Below are 19170 nucleotides of genomic sequence, written 5' to 3'. Positions count from 1 at the left end.
CTCACATGTGTAAACATCATATTGTCTCCCTAGTACAAGAAACTGAAAGACTAAGTAAGGACTAAAATGTACAATAGATATTGTGAAATAGGAAGAAATTGTTCAAAAGGAAAGAGAAACCAGGGTCGAAGAAGGGGGAAAGAAAGGAAGGGAAAGGGAAAAAGTACAAGGTAGCTATACTACTAGTTTCTCTCAGTTCATTGGAAAGAGAGGTTTGTACTAATATCATTTGGAGAATTTTTTATGCCATCATTTACTTTGAGTAACTACTTTAAAAATAACAATATACAATGTATTAATTATTATTCTCCTATTATTTTGTTATGAAATCTTGTTTTATTTTTTCCATAAAATAAAAATAAATAAATAAATACCAAAATTCTAACTGCCTCATGGCCTTTTGTTCCCCATGAACAACTGGTCACCCTAGATCCAGGTTGTGTTGCTATTTGTCTCATGATCTCTCTTTTCACCATGCACTGTAACATCTTCCAGGAAATTGGGGATTCACTGGGTCTCTGATAGTATTAATTACTTATTTTTCTGTGAAGATACAAATTTTTAGGATATTTAATTAAAAGAAGTTTTGGTTATCTTGTATATCAACTTAATACTCATAGACTGGAGACAAAAGTGGTTTTATATGCTGTTATAAGAAGCATAACTAAATAGCAACCTAAGAGTTGTGATCATGCAGTTAACAAGTCATAAACATTTCAGATTACTTATGCATATCACTTTATTAATTACCACATCAGAAAGCAATTCAAGATTATTGGAGTTGTATCAGAAGCATTTAGGAGCCAACATGCAAAGAAAGGATTACAATAATCAATTCAAGTGTAATTTAAGAATAATAACTAGAAACATCTTGGGAGTGGTGAGGAGGAGGGAGGAGGAGCATGCTGTGAAGGCATTGATATGTACCAAGTGTGACCCAAGGGCCCTGGCTGGGGAGGTGAGGGAGGTAAGGACAGAGAAGGCTAGAGCCAAGGGAACTCATCCAATCAGAGAGCCTTTTACTCCCAAGGGAAGACTAGCGAGGAGAAGGGAGAAAGAGTGTGGGAAGGCATAGGAAGAGAGAGGGGAGGAAGTGCAAGGTGAGAAGAGAGAGATGTGCCTGTAAGTGTTCATGTATGCTCAGAGAGAGAGGGGTAGAGAGAAACAGAGAGAGAAAAAACAAGAGGGCCAATGTTATACTTCAATGGCAGCTCACTTCTGCCAGGTCCTTAGTTCAATCTTCAGCAGCATAAAAAAGGGGAAGAAGAGAGTGATCACCATGAATAATGAACTGATGAATTCAAATACATTAAATATGTCAAAATTCTACTTTCATGGAATGAAGTTAAGGGAATCTAAACTACCCCTTACAGTGACAAATAGTTTTTGAGAAGTATTTTCCTTTCATAGAAGCTCTTCAACTAATAAATGAAGGAAAAATTACTGAGTGGGAATTTCAGCATCTTTAAAAAGCCAGTAATTTATTTTATTCAGTAAAATAATGAATCTAGGCAATGATTGTCAACCACCCCTAACTTCATAACTAGATCTACAAATTTACAGAAAATAGAAAGGTTATATTAACAACACAGGAAGTCCAGTATGTGGGGGATTTTAAAGGATGCGAAATCTGCTTTCAATAACAACAAAATTGAAATCATAATTTAAAATTGAAATAGAGGAGCAGAGAACCAATTAAGAGAGACATAAGAAAAGTATAAATTAAATACAGAGTACATGGACCTTATTTGGGTCCTGTTTCAAATTAAGTAAAATTAAACAAGTAGGAAAATTAGAATACCAAATTGGGATTTACTTTTTTAAGAGTAGGAAAATTTATTGGGAAAAGGAAAGGTGAATATAAGAATAGCTCCAGAGGCTGGGGATTTAGCTCAGCAGCATAAGCGCCTGCCTTGCAAGCAGGTGGTTGTGAGTTTGATCCCCGGTACCGATAAAAACTGAAAAAGAATAGCTCCTGAGAGATAGGAAGGGTTTCAAATGGGTTGTCCAATATTTAATATTAATAAATAATATTGTTAATTATTTTCATCAATGTTAATTCTGAAAGTTACGGATTATTAAAAGTCCATACCATCTAGGGGAATTAAGTAGCTACTTAAGAGTTAATAATCATTCAATCTAATCAGTGAAAATATAGTAACCCATTACTAGTCTACTTCTATTTATATTTGAAAAGGCCCATAATAAAAAGTTAGAGGAACATGTCTGTAATATTTTAAAATTCATGTCTCTACTAAGACTTAAACTGATTAGGGACATAAGCGAACCATTGGTCTAGTTCGGTTGAAATGGCTTGGCAAAAGCAAACATAAGGCAGAAAAGTAAATATAATTAAATGCATATAATGAAATGTCTACCGATTGGGAAATCTAGCACTGTCTGTTCCCACTCTTTAATTAAGACTGTTACATTTTGCTTTTAGAGCACCACATTTGCTATCAAATACAGTCTTTTGTTCACCCTGTTGCTTCTACCTAGTATTCCCTTATCTGTCCAGCCCAAAGACAGACTTCTCTTCCTTGGGGCAGGCACATAAGGTTTACCTTCTCTTCTTCCTTTATATCTCTCCTTACACAAAATAGATAAGAGTAGTATAGGCAATATGAAAATAGAACTGGAGAAGCAAATTCTTGCCAATACAGCTCATGGGACTTAATAATAATAAATGATATATATGTAACATGAAAACGTATTTAAGACATATTCATTTTGTCATTTAACTCCCAAACAACTTCATTTCCTCCCCTCCTCTCTAATCTCCAATAAAATTATTTCTTTACCAAAGATAAAGCTGGTTAACACTTCCCTTGAGACCCGATTTCTTCATCTTGAAAAGGAGCTGCCAGTCTGAAGATGTGATCACATTCTTTGTATGTAAGAGCCAAACCCTGTGAACATTTAGCATCAGCATGTTAATAAGGTGTGGAAATTCTCTCTCTCTCTCTCTCTCTCTCTCTCTCTCTCTCTCTCTCTCTCTCCCCCCCCCCCGCCCCTGCAACCCCAAATATTGAAACCAGAGACTCATGTTAACTGAGTGATCTTCCATTGAGCCACAACCCCAGCCTAGAAATCCATTGAGGACATAGACAGCGGTGTAGTTTGCCAAGAACACAAAACTTTTGGGAGACAGGACTGGAAATATGTCTGGATCCATGGTAGGAAGCTTTGACAGCCAGACAGGACTCAATAATCATAGAAAATCTAGCCTGGCAATAGTGGCAGTGAAGGTACTTCGGCATGAAATGTCAAGAATAGTAATATTTTCCATTGGCATTTTTTGTTTGTTTGGTACCAGGGATCGAACTCATGACCTCGCACTTGTCAGGCAGGCGTTTATGCCACTGAGTTAAATCCTAAGCCCTTGTTTTGTTTTTTTTAACTGATTTTACTGATAAACATTTATTTTTGTCTTTTTGTGACAGAGTGTCACTAATGCAGGTCAGGCTGGCCTTAAGGTCACTTTGTAGCCCAGGTGTGTCTCAAACTCGCAATGATCCACCTGCCTCAGTTTCCCAAGTGCTGGAATTACAAGAGTGAGCCACAGTGCCTGGCTCAACTGATAAACTTTTGATGAATTCATATGAGCTTTCAGCTTGATTAGTTATTTTACTAGAAGCTTGAGGCTCAACATTAGGTAATTTGAGCTTTCCATTTTCCCCGATATTGTTATTCACCAGTATAGATTTCCCTCACAGGACTGCTTTCACTGTGTCTCATAAGTTCCAGTCCATGTATTGGTATTATTGTTTAATTGTAGACACTGTCTACTTTCTTCTTTAATTTTATGTGTCACCCATTGCTTATTCTTGAAGGTATTTAATTTCCATGTGTTTATGAAATTTTTGTGGTTTCTTTTGCCATTGATTTCCATTTTCAATGCACTGTGGTCTGATAATATGCATGACATAAGTTTTATTCCTTTGTATTTACTTAAGCATGCTCTATGAGCTAGTATATGTTCTATTTTAGAGAATGCTGCATGAGCAGCTGAAAAAAAATGTATATTCTAATGTTGTGAGATGAAACACTCTATAAACATTCTACCAAGACAATTTGTTCAAAAGTTTGGTACAATTCTCTGCTGAAAGTGGGTGTCACTGACTGGCAGGAGGCTTGAGTCTTCAAGCCTTCTGTGAAGTAAGCAACCTTTTGCACTATGGCTATCAAGTTTGAGGTAGTCGTAGAAGAGCTCCTGAGCTAGATGCCCACAGCAGTGTGGGAGTGCTCACGAATTCTTAATGAGCATCTATTATCACTGAAGTTTGTGTTTGGCTCATCAGTTGTCCATATCTTGGATCCAGTGGATCAACAGTCCATTACTTTAATTTCATTGCCTAATGAAAGGTCCTTAAAAGTTCTGGTAAAACATTTACTTGTTGGGCTTCTCATCATTACTGCTCATGTCCTGAATTTGTCTTCTTGCTTGCTATCTAAGAGTGACAGCATACTGTGCAAGCATCTCTTGGCAGTTTATCTTAATCAGGTTATGGAGATCTGTCAGCAGCCAAGTGTTTCAGACAAGCAGATGACTTCCATATTGATGGTTAAGAAATAAGAAGCATAAATGGTGCAGATGGTACATCATTATCTTTCAAAATAGAAATCTCTTCAAGAAAAACATGTAGCAAGTCATGATTTACAAGGAATAAAGCTGAAATGGATCTTCTAGAAGTATGTTGTTACTGTCCATTTTCCCTTCTGTACAGCTGGAGGGACCTTGGGTGGCAGCTGTGGACTTTGGAGGCTATGCATTTAGTAGAAAGCCTTCTCATAAAACACCTGAACCAGGCTTTAAGCCTTTTGGGTGAGAAATGACTGAGTAGAGTTAAGTATGGTAGAGTCAAGTAAAATCTAATCCATATTGTGTATACACACACACACACACACACACACACACAAGTTTGGTTCAGTTCTCATATTTATTTCATTGCTCATTTTTGTTTCGTTGATCTATATATTTGTGATGGAGTATTGAAGTCCCTCATCCCAACTATATTAGTGCTTATTTGATTTTTCATGTCCATTAATATTAGTTTTATATAGTAGAGTATACAAGTATTTGATGCATTTATGTTTATGATTGTTACCTTTTCTTGGATTGTTCCCTTTTCAAGGATTTATTGACCTTCTTTGTCTCTCTTAAACAGTCTTGGCTTGAAGTTCACCTTGTCTGCAAGTAGAATAGCTATACCCGCTTTTTTTCTGGGTTTTTGTCACATGGAGTTTTCTTTCCAACCTTTGACTATCAGGCTATGAGTTATTTTTAACAAAATGTGTTTCTTGTATGGAGCACATTGTTGGATCTTTTTGATCAATTCTGACAGTCTGTTTCTTTTCACTGGTGCATTAAGAACATGAATATTGATGTTTGTAACTGATATGCATTGACTTCTTATTTTGCTGCATTCCTGTTGCTGGCTCTCTTTTTCCCCTTCTGTTCAATTGCTTGACTTGCCTAGCTCAGTGGACTCACTCTGTTGGAGTTCACGGAGTTGTAACTTGTTATCTCTATCCACAATTTTCTTCAGAACATTTTGGAGTTCAGCTACCTTATTTTTGACAAAGAGGCCAAACACCTTCACAGAAATAAAGATAGCCTTTAAGAAACAGTGCTGGGATTTCCATATGCTGAAGATTAAGTCTAGATCCTCACAATGCACTGAACTGAAATAAAAATAGATAAAATATCAAAATATTAAAACAGAAATACTTGATCTTCTGGAAGATAAAATAGGTAAACTCTAGTAGATATAGGTATAGGCAAAGACTTTATGAACCAAACCCCAATCACACAGGAACTGTCACAAAGAATCAACAAATGGGATCTCATCTTACTAAGAAGCCTTTACACTGCAAGAGATAATCATCATCAGAGTGAAGAGATAGCCCATACAACAGGAAAAATATTTGCCACCTGTTCCTCAGACACAGGACTAATATCTAGAACATAAAGGACTCAAAAAATCAAACTCTCCAAACTTAATGACAACTCAAAATTCATCTGAAATGAATACACACTTCTCAAATGAAGAAATACAGACAGCAAATAAAAATATAACAGAATGTTCAACATCACTGGTCATTCAAGAGATGCAAATTAAAACAGTGCTAAGATTCCATATCACTCCAGAAAGAATGGCTATCATCAAGAAATCAAACCACAACAAATGCTGGTGGGGCTGAGGAGAAAAGGAACCCTACTCCACTATTGGTAGGAATGTGGAGTGGTTAATCACTGTGGAAGTCAGTCTGTGGATTTCTCAAAAAACCCCAACTAGAGGTTCCATTGAACGCTGTTACTTCCTTGATCAATATCTTCCCAAAGGCTTTAAAAGCATCGTACAGAGCAATATATGCATGTCCATGTTTATAGCAGCACAGTTTGTAAAAGTTAAATCTTGGTAACTGCCTATCAACCAATGGATGGATAAAGGAGATATGTTTTTTATACAATCTGAAAATCAGCTATAAAGAAGGATATATTTGAAACATTTCTAGGTAAATGGATGTATCTTGAGACCATTTCGTAAGCAAAATAAATCAGACACATATGGGCAAATATCACATTTTCCCTGATATGAGAAACTGAAAGCTTAAATAAGGACCAAATTGTATAACAGATATTATGAAATAGGAAGAAAATATTCAAATGGAAAGGGGAACTAGGGAGAAGGGAGGAGGAAAGTGAGCAAGGGAAAAGAAAAAATGAGGACAGGAGGATAAAATAGGGAAAAAGTTTTGTGAATAATGAGAAGAAGAAGGGAGGGAAGGGGAATGAGAAAAAAGAGGAATCAAGATACATCATGTATAGATACAAATTCCTTGTTATAAATGTGATCATTCTGTGTGTCCAAATTGTACCAATAAACTTAATTTTAAAAATTACACTATGCTAATAAGATTGATAGTTAAGCCAGGTGTGGTGGTGCATGCATATAATCCCAGCACTCAGGAGGCTAAAGCAAGAGGATCCTGTGAGTTCAAGGTCAGCTAGTGCTGCATAGTGAGTTCCAGGCTAGCCTGGACTACATTATGGGGAAAAAAACCCAAAGTAATATTGATTTCATCAACATTACACCATGATGATAAGATTAAAGTGAAGCCAGACATGGGGGTGCAATACCTATAATCTCAGAAGTCAGGGGACTGAGGTAAGAGGAACCTGTAAATTCAAGGTCAGTCAGTGCTACATAGTGAGTTCAACATTAGCCTAGACTACATAGTGAGACCTTGTCTCAGAAAACAAAATAACAACAACAATAAAGATTGAAAATAAATCTTTAACACAAGTTAAGCCAGAAATGGCCACATCTTACAACAAAGCAAAAGATGGAGTAGATGTTGCTGGCCAATAATTATGTTTTACTGGATTCTAAGTATGTGAAGCATAAATAGTTTCAAATAACAAGCACAAAGTATCACACAGAAATTTTCTTAGAGAATTGGTGCTGTAATTGATAAATAATCAATTACAACAGAGGAAGAACAATATGTATCTGCTCAAAGAGCTCTGCAAAAGAATTCTGGAACAGTCTAATGAACAGAGAGGTGAAACATCATAAGAACCTCCTAAAGAACAGAAAGACCAATAAGATATCAATTATGTCGTACCAAAGATAGGAAAACAAAATACATGTGCTATCAGTGTAAGCAATGTTTCTATATGAAACATGCTGTTGCCTAAGGTGTGATAATTGAAGTAAACATTATTTTTGTGGTGAAGTTTTATCTGTATTCTCATTGTAGTTTACATAGGGATTTACTTCTGTTGTTATTTTTTAGATTTAGTAAATAAACAATCAGTTGATCTAGAAAATGTTTTTATTCTAAACATTCGGTATATATTTGATATTTATTATTTTATTTTCCTGCTAAGTGTACTATTGTATATATATATATCATAGGAAGCTCCTGACAAAGAGGAAAACAAGAGTAGTGACAAACAGGGCCTGCTGAACAGAAAGTAAAACTAAGCACATGTGCTGTCAGTGTGGGTGGAACATGCTATTGTCGTGTGTGAAGAGTACCTTAGGTGTGATAATTGAAGCAAACCTGTGGTAGAGTTTTATTTGTATTTTCATTGTAATTCACATAGTGTTATAGGAAGCTTAAATAGAAATATAGGCAGCCAGATAAGGATAGGCCCTGGAAGTAGTCAGTGCAGAAGACTGGATACCTTATAACTATGGGAGAGACAGACACCTCCTCTGTGGGCCAGACCTCAAGACAAAAGATAAAACAAATACACCAACATACTTCCTAAGGACAAACATTAGGGACTGTTATTCTAAATAGGTATCAATTACCTTGAGGAAGCCAGAAGAAGCCACTAATTCAACCCCCTACAAGAAGAGCCCCTATTCTAAATCCTCATGTCCCCAATTTAATCAATTTTACCTGAGCAATTATATTTCTGATCTTATTGTTTGACCATAATTCTGTCCCACCTCATGCCCGCCTTGTGATTTTCCATTTTCCCCCATCCAGGACCTGACTCACCTTGTGGTTTCCATATATAAAAATCCCTAGAAAAGGCAGGGTCCTTAGCAACCCACTAGGGACCCATTCTACTGCTCTGTTTCAGGCAGAAGCTTTCTTTCTCTCAATAGATATATTCTACTCTTAACCTCCATTGTTCCTAAAATTCATTCTTTGATTTTAGAAAATATGAGCTCATATCAGACATCTAGTAGGTTAGGAGTTTCTTGCCCTTATATCAGTAGGAATTTATTTCTACTATTACTTTTTGGATATTGTTAGCAGGTAAACAGTTGATATTGAAAATGTTGATATTTATTTCACACATTCATTACATACAAAATGTTAATATTTCATTTATTGGCATTTTATCTCCCCATTAAGTACACCTTGTTTAATATAATAAAACTCATACAATTAAAATTAATAATTCACCAATAGAAATACTCCTGAAAAGTAAATGTGGAGGTTACATACTCTCATAATGAGCCTTTTCTAAAAATTTCCAGTGATGTCTCTTGGATTTAATTCAAAGCCAGCTCCCAGGAGATAGTGCAGCCCATTAGCCTCAAATCTGCATCTAACTGGTTCGAGGTGGCCAAGGGTCTTTTCTAGTATGAAATATAGGGGAGGTGGGCACAGAGACAGTGAAGATCTCCACACTTTATCACTTCCAGCCATCTGCAGCTCAGCCTCCTCTTTTGAATGGAAAACAAAACAGGCTCCTGGCCTCCTAGGACTGGTATTTGGCTGGGGAAGGGCTAGTGCTGTGTTCCACAGGACAATGTTTGAAGTTTCTTTTACAGTGCTGTTTACACCAGTGCACCCTTTTATTCTCTCATTTGAGTTCCAGCAGTGACCTTCTCTTTCATTTCCCAAAGATCATTTGCTCCCCCCACCTTCCTTCCAGCATCCTATTTCTTTCTTCAAGGGAACTGATTCTTACCTTCCCTGAAACTGTTTCCTCATCTCTAAAGAAAGGATGCGAAAGAAACATGTTGTTATCTTGTGTGGAAAAAAACAGGCCCTGTGCAAAGGAAGAGAAACGAGGTAAAGGGTGGGGGGGAAAAGGACTCTTGCATTGTCCAAGTAGATTTCCTAATGAAATGGTCAGAGCATAAGAACGGATACATGGTTCAGAAAATAATTACTAACTCACTGGGGTTCTCATATGAGGTCTCTCTGTACACATCTCTTCTTTCACAAGCCTAACCAATCAGAGAACTGACTGTATGTGTTGTACATTTGATTGTGCTAACTGATCAGAAATGAGGGAAGGGAATGTGAACTCAACAGTCCAAGCAGGTTTATTGCTAAACCTGAGGGGAACTTCTCTGTGAGCAGAACAGAGAAAGTATCTCTTACAGACTAAGAGGTTTTTAAAAATATTTTTTGGTGGGTTTTTGAGCAGATGGACTGGAGAATCAGCAGACTGGTGTGTCTCTATGTCCTCTGTAACCTGTGTACATGTCCTCTGTGGAACCTATATTTCTCTGAGGTTGAAGGTGAGCTCAAACTGGTGATGTCCCTATCCAGGCTCTTTCACTGACCACTGCTGGGCGAGATTCCACTGCATACACAGATTCCAGTCAACACCTAACTCTTCACCTCCTCACTGGGATTTTGCATTCCCCTAATCTGGTGACCAAATGTGCCTGAATGGCAGGCAGTATGTGAGCAGGTTGTGAACAGGATCTTGCAACATTCTCCATCTGATATCAGGCTCAACAAGTGGAATTTCATCCCATCAGCAGCTGTTTTATAATAGCACTAGAGGCCCATTTTGGAGAAATATTTTTTACTACTGATGAAAAGTTATTTGATCTGTAAATGAATTGTTTATCAATTGGCTGGGGGATGAGGGAGAGATATGCCATGCTTATGCATAGTATGTCTCCGCTTTGGTTACCCAGGTTAAGATTGAATAAATGAACACAAGAATAAATGAATGAGAGAATAACAAAATCTATGCATAAGCCAATAGTTTCCTGCAGCAAAACTATCCAGAGGACCTGTTGAAGCTGTTTTAACCTGGCTCTACCTCCAGAGTGTCTGATTCAGTCTCAGAATTTGTATTCCTAATGAGGTCCCAGGTGGTGATACACAAACCACACTGAGAAACACAGGCACACATCATCCATTGAGATGCCTCTAAGCCACAATTATTATGGTAACCAACTTTTGCCTGATCCAAGATTACACACACTTTATAATGAATCCCCTGACTCAATGGCTGGGGGTTGGACTGGGATGCCCACTTTACACCCTACAATAATTCCTGAGTAGTGGTAGATTTGAGTTTGGGATCATTAGTCTCAAGAGGGTATGCCTGTGTACATGCTTAGGGATCTGTGCAGCTACCCTGTCAGGTAGTGTTGTCTCTTTGCACACCTCTAGTGCGGACCTCTCCTTTGCTTCCAGAAGATTTTTCTTATCCAGCAAACAAGCAAACACCAAGATCTCAGGATCTGACCTATCCTCGCCCAGCATTTGGGGACATCTAGTGGCCAAATGGTGAATCATCACTCATAGTTAAGAGAAACTTCTGGAAAACTCACAGAGCACCATGAAAAACAAAAACTTACTAGAAACACCAACTAGTTTGCTGCAAAAGGGTTCTTGTTGGCGATTTTAAAAGCCAAGTAAAACCAATCCATGATTTTGGAGTCAAAATGTGAAACTTATTCCAAGAGAACTGTAAAATTTGGTACCAATACTAAAATGCCTGACTAAATGTTTGTAGAGTGGGCACACATGTGGACAGACACGCACTAAGCCAAGATAAATTTCCTGGCACCTGTGATAGAAATTAAAAATCATCAGAGACTCTCAATCCCCAATACATTTTCAGTTCAAAATTTTTCTAGTGTTCAATGAAAAGTATTCCTGAATAAAACATGGTCAGGTAATATCAATTTGGTATTTGCCTCCTACCTCAGCATATTTCTTTGTGTCCCAAGGTCTAAATAGCCCAAGAATAACAATCTAGTTTCAAGTTAGTCAGAAGATCTATGAAATTTTAGGAGTAGCTGGTACTGATCTGAGGAACTCTGACGTCATTATGAGGTAAAACTAACAACCATCGTAATGCAGTCAGAAATGTAAGGTAGCCCCAGATGAAGGTGCCATGGGTACAAGGTATGTGTAAACAATCAGATGTGTGGGGGCTGGGGATTTAGCTCAGCGGCATAAGCGCCTATCTTGCAAGCAGGCAGTCTTGAGTTCAATCCCTGTACCGATAAAAACGAAAAAGACCAAAAACAAAAAACAAAAAAACCACAATCAGATGTGCTTTGTACCTTATAAGAAAATTTAACTCGGTATAGTGGTGCACCCGTATAGTCCCAGCCTTGGGAGGCTGAGGTAGGAAGATTGCTGCAAATTCAAGGCCAGCCTGGGCTACAAAGTAAGCAGGTCAGCCTGAACTGCAGAGTGAAATCCAGTTTCTAAAAAAAAGAAGAAAATTTAAACTACTTCTTACAAGAATCAAAAGGAAAGCATTAAGGAATCAGAAAATGCTTCTTAAAGTTTCTTTTTTAATGTTAAGACTTCTGGCAGTTGAACCATGATGAATCTCAAAACACTGGCTTGGGACCCGCAATATCAGTATTTAAGGGGCAGTACTCAAGAACTACTGCATCAGAAACTTCCTGGTAGGAGGCCCAGCAATGTTTTAATAGGCCCTGAAAATGATACTGGTACAAGATAAAGTTTAAAAACCACTAGTTCAAAATAAGCTTTAGATGCCCAGGTAGCTGGGCACAACAGCACATACTAAAATGCTGGTGCTTAGGAAACTGAGGCAAGAGGATATTGAGTTTGAAGCCAGTGTAGGCCACAATGGCCATATTAATGAATTCAAATTTGCGGAGATGGGATTATTTCTGTAATACTGTGCAGGCTTACTTCTTCCTTTTTATACTGGGTCTCATATTACAGATTTACCTTGAACTCACTATGTAGCCTGGTCTGGTCTCCAACTCACAGAGATCTTCCTTTCTGAGCTTCCCCATGCTGGGATTGTAGGTGTGCACCACCTCACCAGGCCTTACTTCATTTTTAACAAATGTATGCTAAATTTTCTTATTTGTGGTTAAATGAAAACAATTATTTGCCTTTTACCTTTTTAGATTTTAGAGAATACCATTCTGATACAGTACAAAGTCTCCACTCTGGAGATGGAAATCAGTTTAAAAACAGAGGAAAATGTTCAGCCTTAATATATAGTACAAATTGAAATAGCAACAGTATATAATTTCTCAACTATGAAACTGGAAAAGATTAAGAATTATTAAATCAGGTATAATTGGTGTATGCCTGTAATCCCAGCACTCTGGGTGGCTGAGGCAGGAGGACCCTAAATTCAAGTTCAGCCTGGGGAATTTAGGGATTTAGCAAGCCCATGTCTCCAAATACAAAATTCAAAAAGGGCTAGGAATGTACCCATTGTGAAGGCACTAGATTGAAGCCCCAAGAAGGGGGAGGGGGGGAAGGGAGGCAAGGCAAGGCAAGGCAAGACAGGACAAGTAAGGGGAAAGGAAAGGAGGAGGGGGATGGGAAGGGGGAAGAGGGAGGAGGAAATAGGGAGGGGAAGGAAGAAAGGAAAAGGGAAAAGGGAAAGGAAGAAAGGGAGAGGGGAGGGGAGGAGATGGGGAGGAAAGGGAAGGGGAGGAGGGAAGGAGAAGGGAGAGAGGGACAGAAAAAGGAAGGATAAGTATCATTAAGCATGGTACTGGAGAAGAATAAAAAAGTATGCACTTTGTGCGGGGAAGACCAAATACCATAATCTTTCTGGTAAAATCAAAAAAATCAAAAGCTTTAAAAATGGGTATACCTTTGACTCAGCAATTGCAATTATAGAAATATACCTTAGAAATAATTGATATATAAAATAACACATATATGAAGATGGTAATGTAATATGTATAGCTTAAAAATAATTTAAACTTCAAGAGATTTTAAAGTTAGTTAAAATGTGTTCATATAATAAAACATTTTTAAAAATCAAGCTATGTAAGACTATTTTTCCAGTTTTTAAAAGGAAGATTTATTTAACAAGTTTCACTTAGTACAATACATCTAAATGGAAATCACAATACAAGGAAAGATTTAAATCAAAATCTCAGAATTCCATACAAACAACATGACCAAACTCCTAAAGTATTACATTTCAAAATTGTTCCAAATCTTAAAAAAAAAAGTAAAAGTGTACACTCACGTGCCTTACAGGATATTAAACCAAAAAGCTAGAATTAACAAACATGCCAAATGTTTTCACTTTGAATCATAGACACAGCTCCTATATTTGAGTTTTACAGAACAGCATGTTTCTCAACATGCATCTGAAGTTTTCAATGTACTGTGGTATAAGAGCAACATATAACATAAGTGAAACTGCTTTAACCTAAATGTGCTTACTGCTTAGGTACACTCCTACAACATAACTAACTTGAGGAAAGCTGAAAGTTGTTTTACATTATGGTCAATACTGAACTTTGTTATTACGTCCTAGATGATATTTCAGTGTTCAATATTACATAAGTTTTAAAACAATCTTGATTTCCACTTTACAGTAAGCATGAATCACAAGGCTGTAATGCAAAACTGATAAACTTAATTCTTATTTTCTTAAAAAAGGAAAGAAAAGAAACAAAAGAAAGAAAAAGAAAGGATGGAAGGAAGGAGAGAGAAAGAAGGGGAGGGCAGGCAAGCTAGCTGACCAAGAGCAATTAAGAATTCATTATATTTTCCATTTACCAATCATACTAGATATACTAGGCATCCCTCCCATTCTATCCAACTCCCACAATGCACAGCTTTTATTTCTATAGTAGCTGTTTAGTACTCCTTCTCTATCTTAAGCAAGGTTTGACTGATAGTCACTGGAGTTTTCCTGCAGAACTTGGTCATATCCACTCATACTGCTCTGACCACCATAACCACCTCCATAACCACCACTCAGCTGCTGGCTGGCAGGACCCCCATAACTAGACTGGTTAGATAAGCCCATCCCTCCCATCATTTGGCTACCATAAGCACCACCACTTGCCCCTGCTGTAGAATTCAAAAAGAGTTCTACATAGCTGTGATCATAAGCCCCTCCACTTGTTCCTGCAGTAGAATTTAAGAAGAGCTCCACATATCTATGTTGCATATTAGCTTTATCTTTTGCCATAGCTGCCACCGCATCTTCATGAGTAGCAAATTCAACATCTGCCTCACCAGTAACCCTGCCATCAGGTCCAATTTCAATGTGTACTCTCATAGGGTTAAGAGGAGAGAAAAAGTTATAAATATCATTCTCAGTGGCTCTGTAAGGTAACCCCCTCATGTGTACACAGTGCCCCGTGGTGCTCTGGAAACTAGACCCACCATCTCCATATCTATGATCAGACATTCCTGAGAAACAGTAATTGAGGTCTCTTCCAAACCTATCAGACCCAAAGCCATACCCATCATTATAGCCACCATAGTCATCATAGCCTCCATACCCTCCACCATAGGCACCCCGCCTCATCCTTTCAAACCCAGCTCCTCTGCCAATGCTATTATATCCTCTGCCAGTCCCGGGCCTATCATAAGGACCTGGCCGCTGCATAGCCATGAGCTTTCGAGGGGGATCATAATGGGTTCGGACTTCAGCTCTGCTGCTCTTGAATATTTCAATGTACCTGTGCCCTATTCTTTCCTTGTGTTTCTTTAAGGCCTTTTCAGCTATCTCCTGTGAAGCAAACTGCACAAAGGCCTCCCCTGTGCTCCGCCCCTGAAAGTCCACTGGCAGTGTCATCCCATTTGGCACAATTTCCAACCCTGAAAAGAATTGAACAATCTCTTCCTTGCTACAGCCAAATGGGAGTCCTCTAAGCCGGACGAAACCATCATTGGCAGTATCAGGACTATTTGGACCTGTATGTTTCAACACCCAATCCATTTCAACACTGTTGGACTTGAATACTTCAACATATCTGTGACCCATCGTTTCTCTGTCCTTCTTCAAAGCCAATTTCACTTCATCTTCTGATTCAAGTTCAACAAATGCTTCACCACTTGGTCTGCCTTCTCTGGTGTAGATGAAGCGAATACCTGATGTGCCATTCTGGATTTTGCAATCAGAGAAGAAGCGCATCACTTCATCAGCTGAGCAGGACCAGGGTAGGCCCCTGACCTTCACCACGAACCCCTCCCTGCCTTCTGTGCTCAGCATCATGGTGACTGTTGGGCTCTTGATGGCAAGCTCGGCTCGATGCAATTTCGATGTGGCTGAAAAAATAATTAAGAGACTATTGTCATGGGAAAACATTCAGAATACAATAAGAGAAAAAACAGTATGAAACTCCATTACACTAGTAGCTTTTTAAAAATATACCTGTATAAACAAAAAGACAATACCAAATCTTTAACTCACATGTTCATCTATTACTTATTCAATGCATATTATGTGTCAGGTCAATAATGGTAGATATTAATGGTGGTAGGATTATGAAACTTTTTATTTCAGATGATTTTTCCTCTTTTGATATTTCTCTATGTTCAAAGTTTTCTGCTCTGACCTTATATAAACATCATAGACAGTAAATAAAAAGACCTAAAAAGTTAACAGCAACAAACCCAGTGAATATAGCTGTATGTGATCACCTAAAAATGAAAAACTTTATTAGATCAATGGATTAAACAGAATAAAACACATGAGAAGATACTTCCAAAAAATACATTAACATCATATAAAAATATGTACAAGTCAATAAAATCAGGGAAAAACACATCATTGGGAACTTACATATTCAACATTTTTAGGTGCTTATTCCACTGCTCACCTCTGACATACAAGCATCAATAACCCCAAAAAAAGGCTTATGGCCCTACAGGGCACTGTGTGTCTTCACTAAAGATACATATGCAAATGCACATGATACTTGCAATGACAGAACTCTCTGCAGTTGGTAAGAACAATATAAAGAAGGAATTAGTTGGTCAGTTCTATCAGTTGGAGGCAGAATATGTAAATAAAACAAATTAATTCCTTCAGAGATCCATAAACAAAATTTTAAATTTTGATGGAACATAAAATAGGAGCAAACAAGAAGTAAGGCTAACAAGGTAAGCGATCAGATCCAAAGTGATATCATGATGGCCCTTTTTAGTCACATCACTCAGGCAACCGTGTAGCATTCAAAAAAAGGGGGTTTTAAGTGTAGTGAGGAAGAGTCAGAAGGACCTCTTCCAGATATGTTAAGGGACTCACTAAGAAAAAAACAGTAAAAAGGGGAAGAAATATGTGATCTCTCTGAGAAAACTAGAACCTGTAGACTTGATAACAGATTAAATATGATACAGGAGAGGAGTCTGGAAAAGAGTCAAACCTCATCAATCACTGGAAATGCAAGTTAAAACCAAAATTAATCACCTATTTCTTATTCATCAAAATAGTAGAAATTAAACAGTGATAATAAGTCAGTATTAGGTTTCACAAACTAATACAACACTAGAGGAGTGAAAACTAATAAAGTATTCTGGAAAACAATATGGTATCAATCATACCTTTTGACAGTAAACCCACTTCAGATTATGAACCTTAAGAGATAATTTTTAAGTTGAGACCAAGACTTATGGAGCTACATCTTCTTTGAAAATGATTTTATTAAGAAACATGCAGTATTATATGGGCAATAAAGTTTTAAAAATTTAACATCTGAAATGACTTATAAGTGATCCAAGATTACAGCTACTTTATAATTTTGACTATGTAAAAATAAATGTCTACAATACCCTTTGACCTTGCTAGAATTCTTTCTAGGAATTTGGTCAACATAAATATTTACAAATGTTTGCTACATCACTGTAACAGCAGAAAATTAGAAACCTAGACAGCTATCAATGGGGATAGCTGAATAAACTCTCAATGATCCTTAAAATGGAATGTTATGCAGCCATCTAAAAACTAGAGCTCTGTCTGATCTGACCTAGATAAATTTCCAAAACACATTAAATGGAAAAATTTTATATATATACTGTGATCTTACTTGTATTAAAACATAAGCATGCTGGTAAGTATGTTAAAGAAAATCTAGAGATATATAACACAAACTTGTTTTTGAAAAAAGAACTACTTAAGGGTAAGGGAATGAAATGAGACTTTCACTTTTTATCCTACATACTTCCCTACAATTTTAATTGTTTAAACTGACTGTATTGGAATATAAATAACAAATGTTTGAAAACCATATTCACGGAGAGTATGTCACATGTTAAAAATGGTTATTCTGAGTAGTAGGTTTATGGCTTTTTACATTTTATTTTTTTGAATACTTGTGCAATCTTAATTTCCCACAGAAACATTATTTTGTTTCAAAAAAGCAACAAATTAAAGTGTTTGCTTTTTTAGGATTTGTCTTATTAAGCTGCATAAATTTTTCTAATTTCATATGTGGATATGAAATGGACATAGTTTGGGAACACTGGGACTCTGAGAAATTAAAAAGTGAATAGCTTCCATAAAATCACACTGAGGACTAAATTCAAACATTTACTAATTGTTTGATGGATGCCTCTGCTGTGGTAACAGCTTTCCTAAAAACTATCCTTAGGTCTGCATGACAGATCATCCCTGAGATGATGATGAATTCTGCATCATTTTAAGTCTTAATAGTCCCTATGTAGTGACCAAGAGGTTGTACTTCTTTACAGCTCCTGAGGCCAACAAAAACTCTGTCGCCTTCAGTAGTACCCAAGATTCCACTTGAGAGTTAAGAATGTGTGTTTATGTGCATTATAATACAAATATTTTTCAAACTAATGACAAAAAGTTGAGTAGTGCTAAATTACGTCTGTCTTTAAAATTTATACAGTATACTGTAATTTTTCAAATAATCAAATCAAATGTCGATTACTGTTGTAAGCAAAAAAACCAAACAATCAAATTCTCAAGTAAAAACATTTACTGGGCCTCGGAAGTCTCGCAGCGTTTGTCGAGATGCGACTCCACAGATAATTCACTTGGGGCCTTTCTCGACAGTCACACAATCAGGCTATATAGACTGAGTGCCTGAATGTCTGGATCTGCACTCAGACCACGGGTCTTAATATGTTATTTCTAATTCTTTTCACACATTTTTCACAGCACGGTCCCCCTAGGGGGTCCCTGAGCCTGGATAAGACAGGCAGATATACATAGACGCGCGCGCACGCGCGCGGGCACATATATACACTCACACACACACAGCCGCGAACGTCCACCATTTCCCCACCAGGCTTAGCAAAGGCGGCTTCGCGGCACAGAGACGAAGGGGAGGGGGAGGGGGACGGAAGCGGGGAGCAGGGGGAAACAGTGAACGAAAAGGCAGCGGCAGCACGAGGACCCCACATTAGTCTTCATCATTACCAACCCCGGGTCCCCAGTCCCACCCACACACGAACCTCTAAAGATACCGGGTAATTTTCCTCCTTCTTCCCTCAAACGGCTATAGCGAGACGGTAGGCGACGACCAGAACTACTTCTGCTCACGTAAGCGATCAATCACGTGATCGCCTACGTCATGTGAGATCTCAGTCACGTGAGGAACTCAGGGTTTAAACTCGGGAACTCTCTTTCCTTCTTGTCTGAAAATAGGGCGGGCCAATATCAAGAAACGAAGAGTATGATTGGTTTGCGATGCATTTTACGTGACTGGTCAT

General features: G+C 37.7%; 1 protein-coding gene and 1 pseudogene across 1 annotated transcript; one reads left to right on the top strand and one right to left on the bottom strand.

The window, feature by feature from the left end:
* Nucleotides 1-4177: 4177 nt before the first annotated feature.
* LOC100731936 (zinc finger SWIM domain-containing protein 7-like) lies at nt 4178-4585 on the top strand (annotated as a pseudogene).
* Nucleotides 4586-13521: 8936 nt separating this feature from the next.
* Nucleotides 13522-19070, bottom strand: Hnrnph2 (heterogeneous nuclear ribonucleoprotein H2). Its single transcript, XM_003471050.5, has 2 exons — nt 18913-19070; nt 13522-15759 (listed from the first exon to the last, which is right to left on the bottom strand). Exon 2 carries the CDS (start codon nt 15704-15706, stop codon nt 14357-14359), a length of 1350 nt encoding a protein of 449 aa, XP_003471098.1. The 5' UTR covers nt 15707-15759; nt 18913-19070; the 3' UTR covers nt 13522-14356.
* Between the last annotated feature and the right edge of the window lie 100 nt (nt 19071-19170).

This window comes from Cavia porcellus, unplaced genomic scaffold, assembly GCF_034190915.1.
Source record: "Cavia porcellus strain 051 isolate PalLab524CR breed Dunkin Hartley unplaced genomic scaffold, mCavPor4.1 scaffold_3, whole genome shotgun sequence".
Classification (NCBI taxonomy): Eukaryota; Metazoa; Chordata; class Mammalia; order Rodentia; family Caviidae; genus Cavia; species Cavia porcellus.
This window is presented reverse-complemented; position numbering and strand designations above follow the sequence as displayed.

Coding starts and splice junctions, on each gene's coding strand:
- Hnrnph2 (XM_003471050.5), bottom strand. CDS start 15,706: ATGATGCTGAGCACAGAAGGCAGGGAGGGGTTCGTGGTGAAGGTCAGG.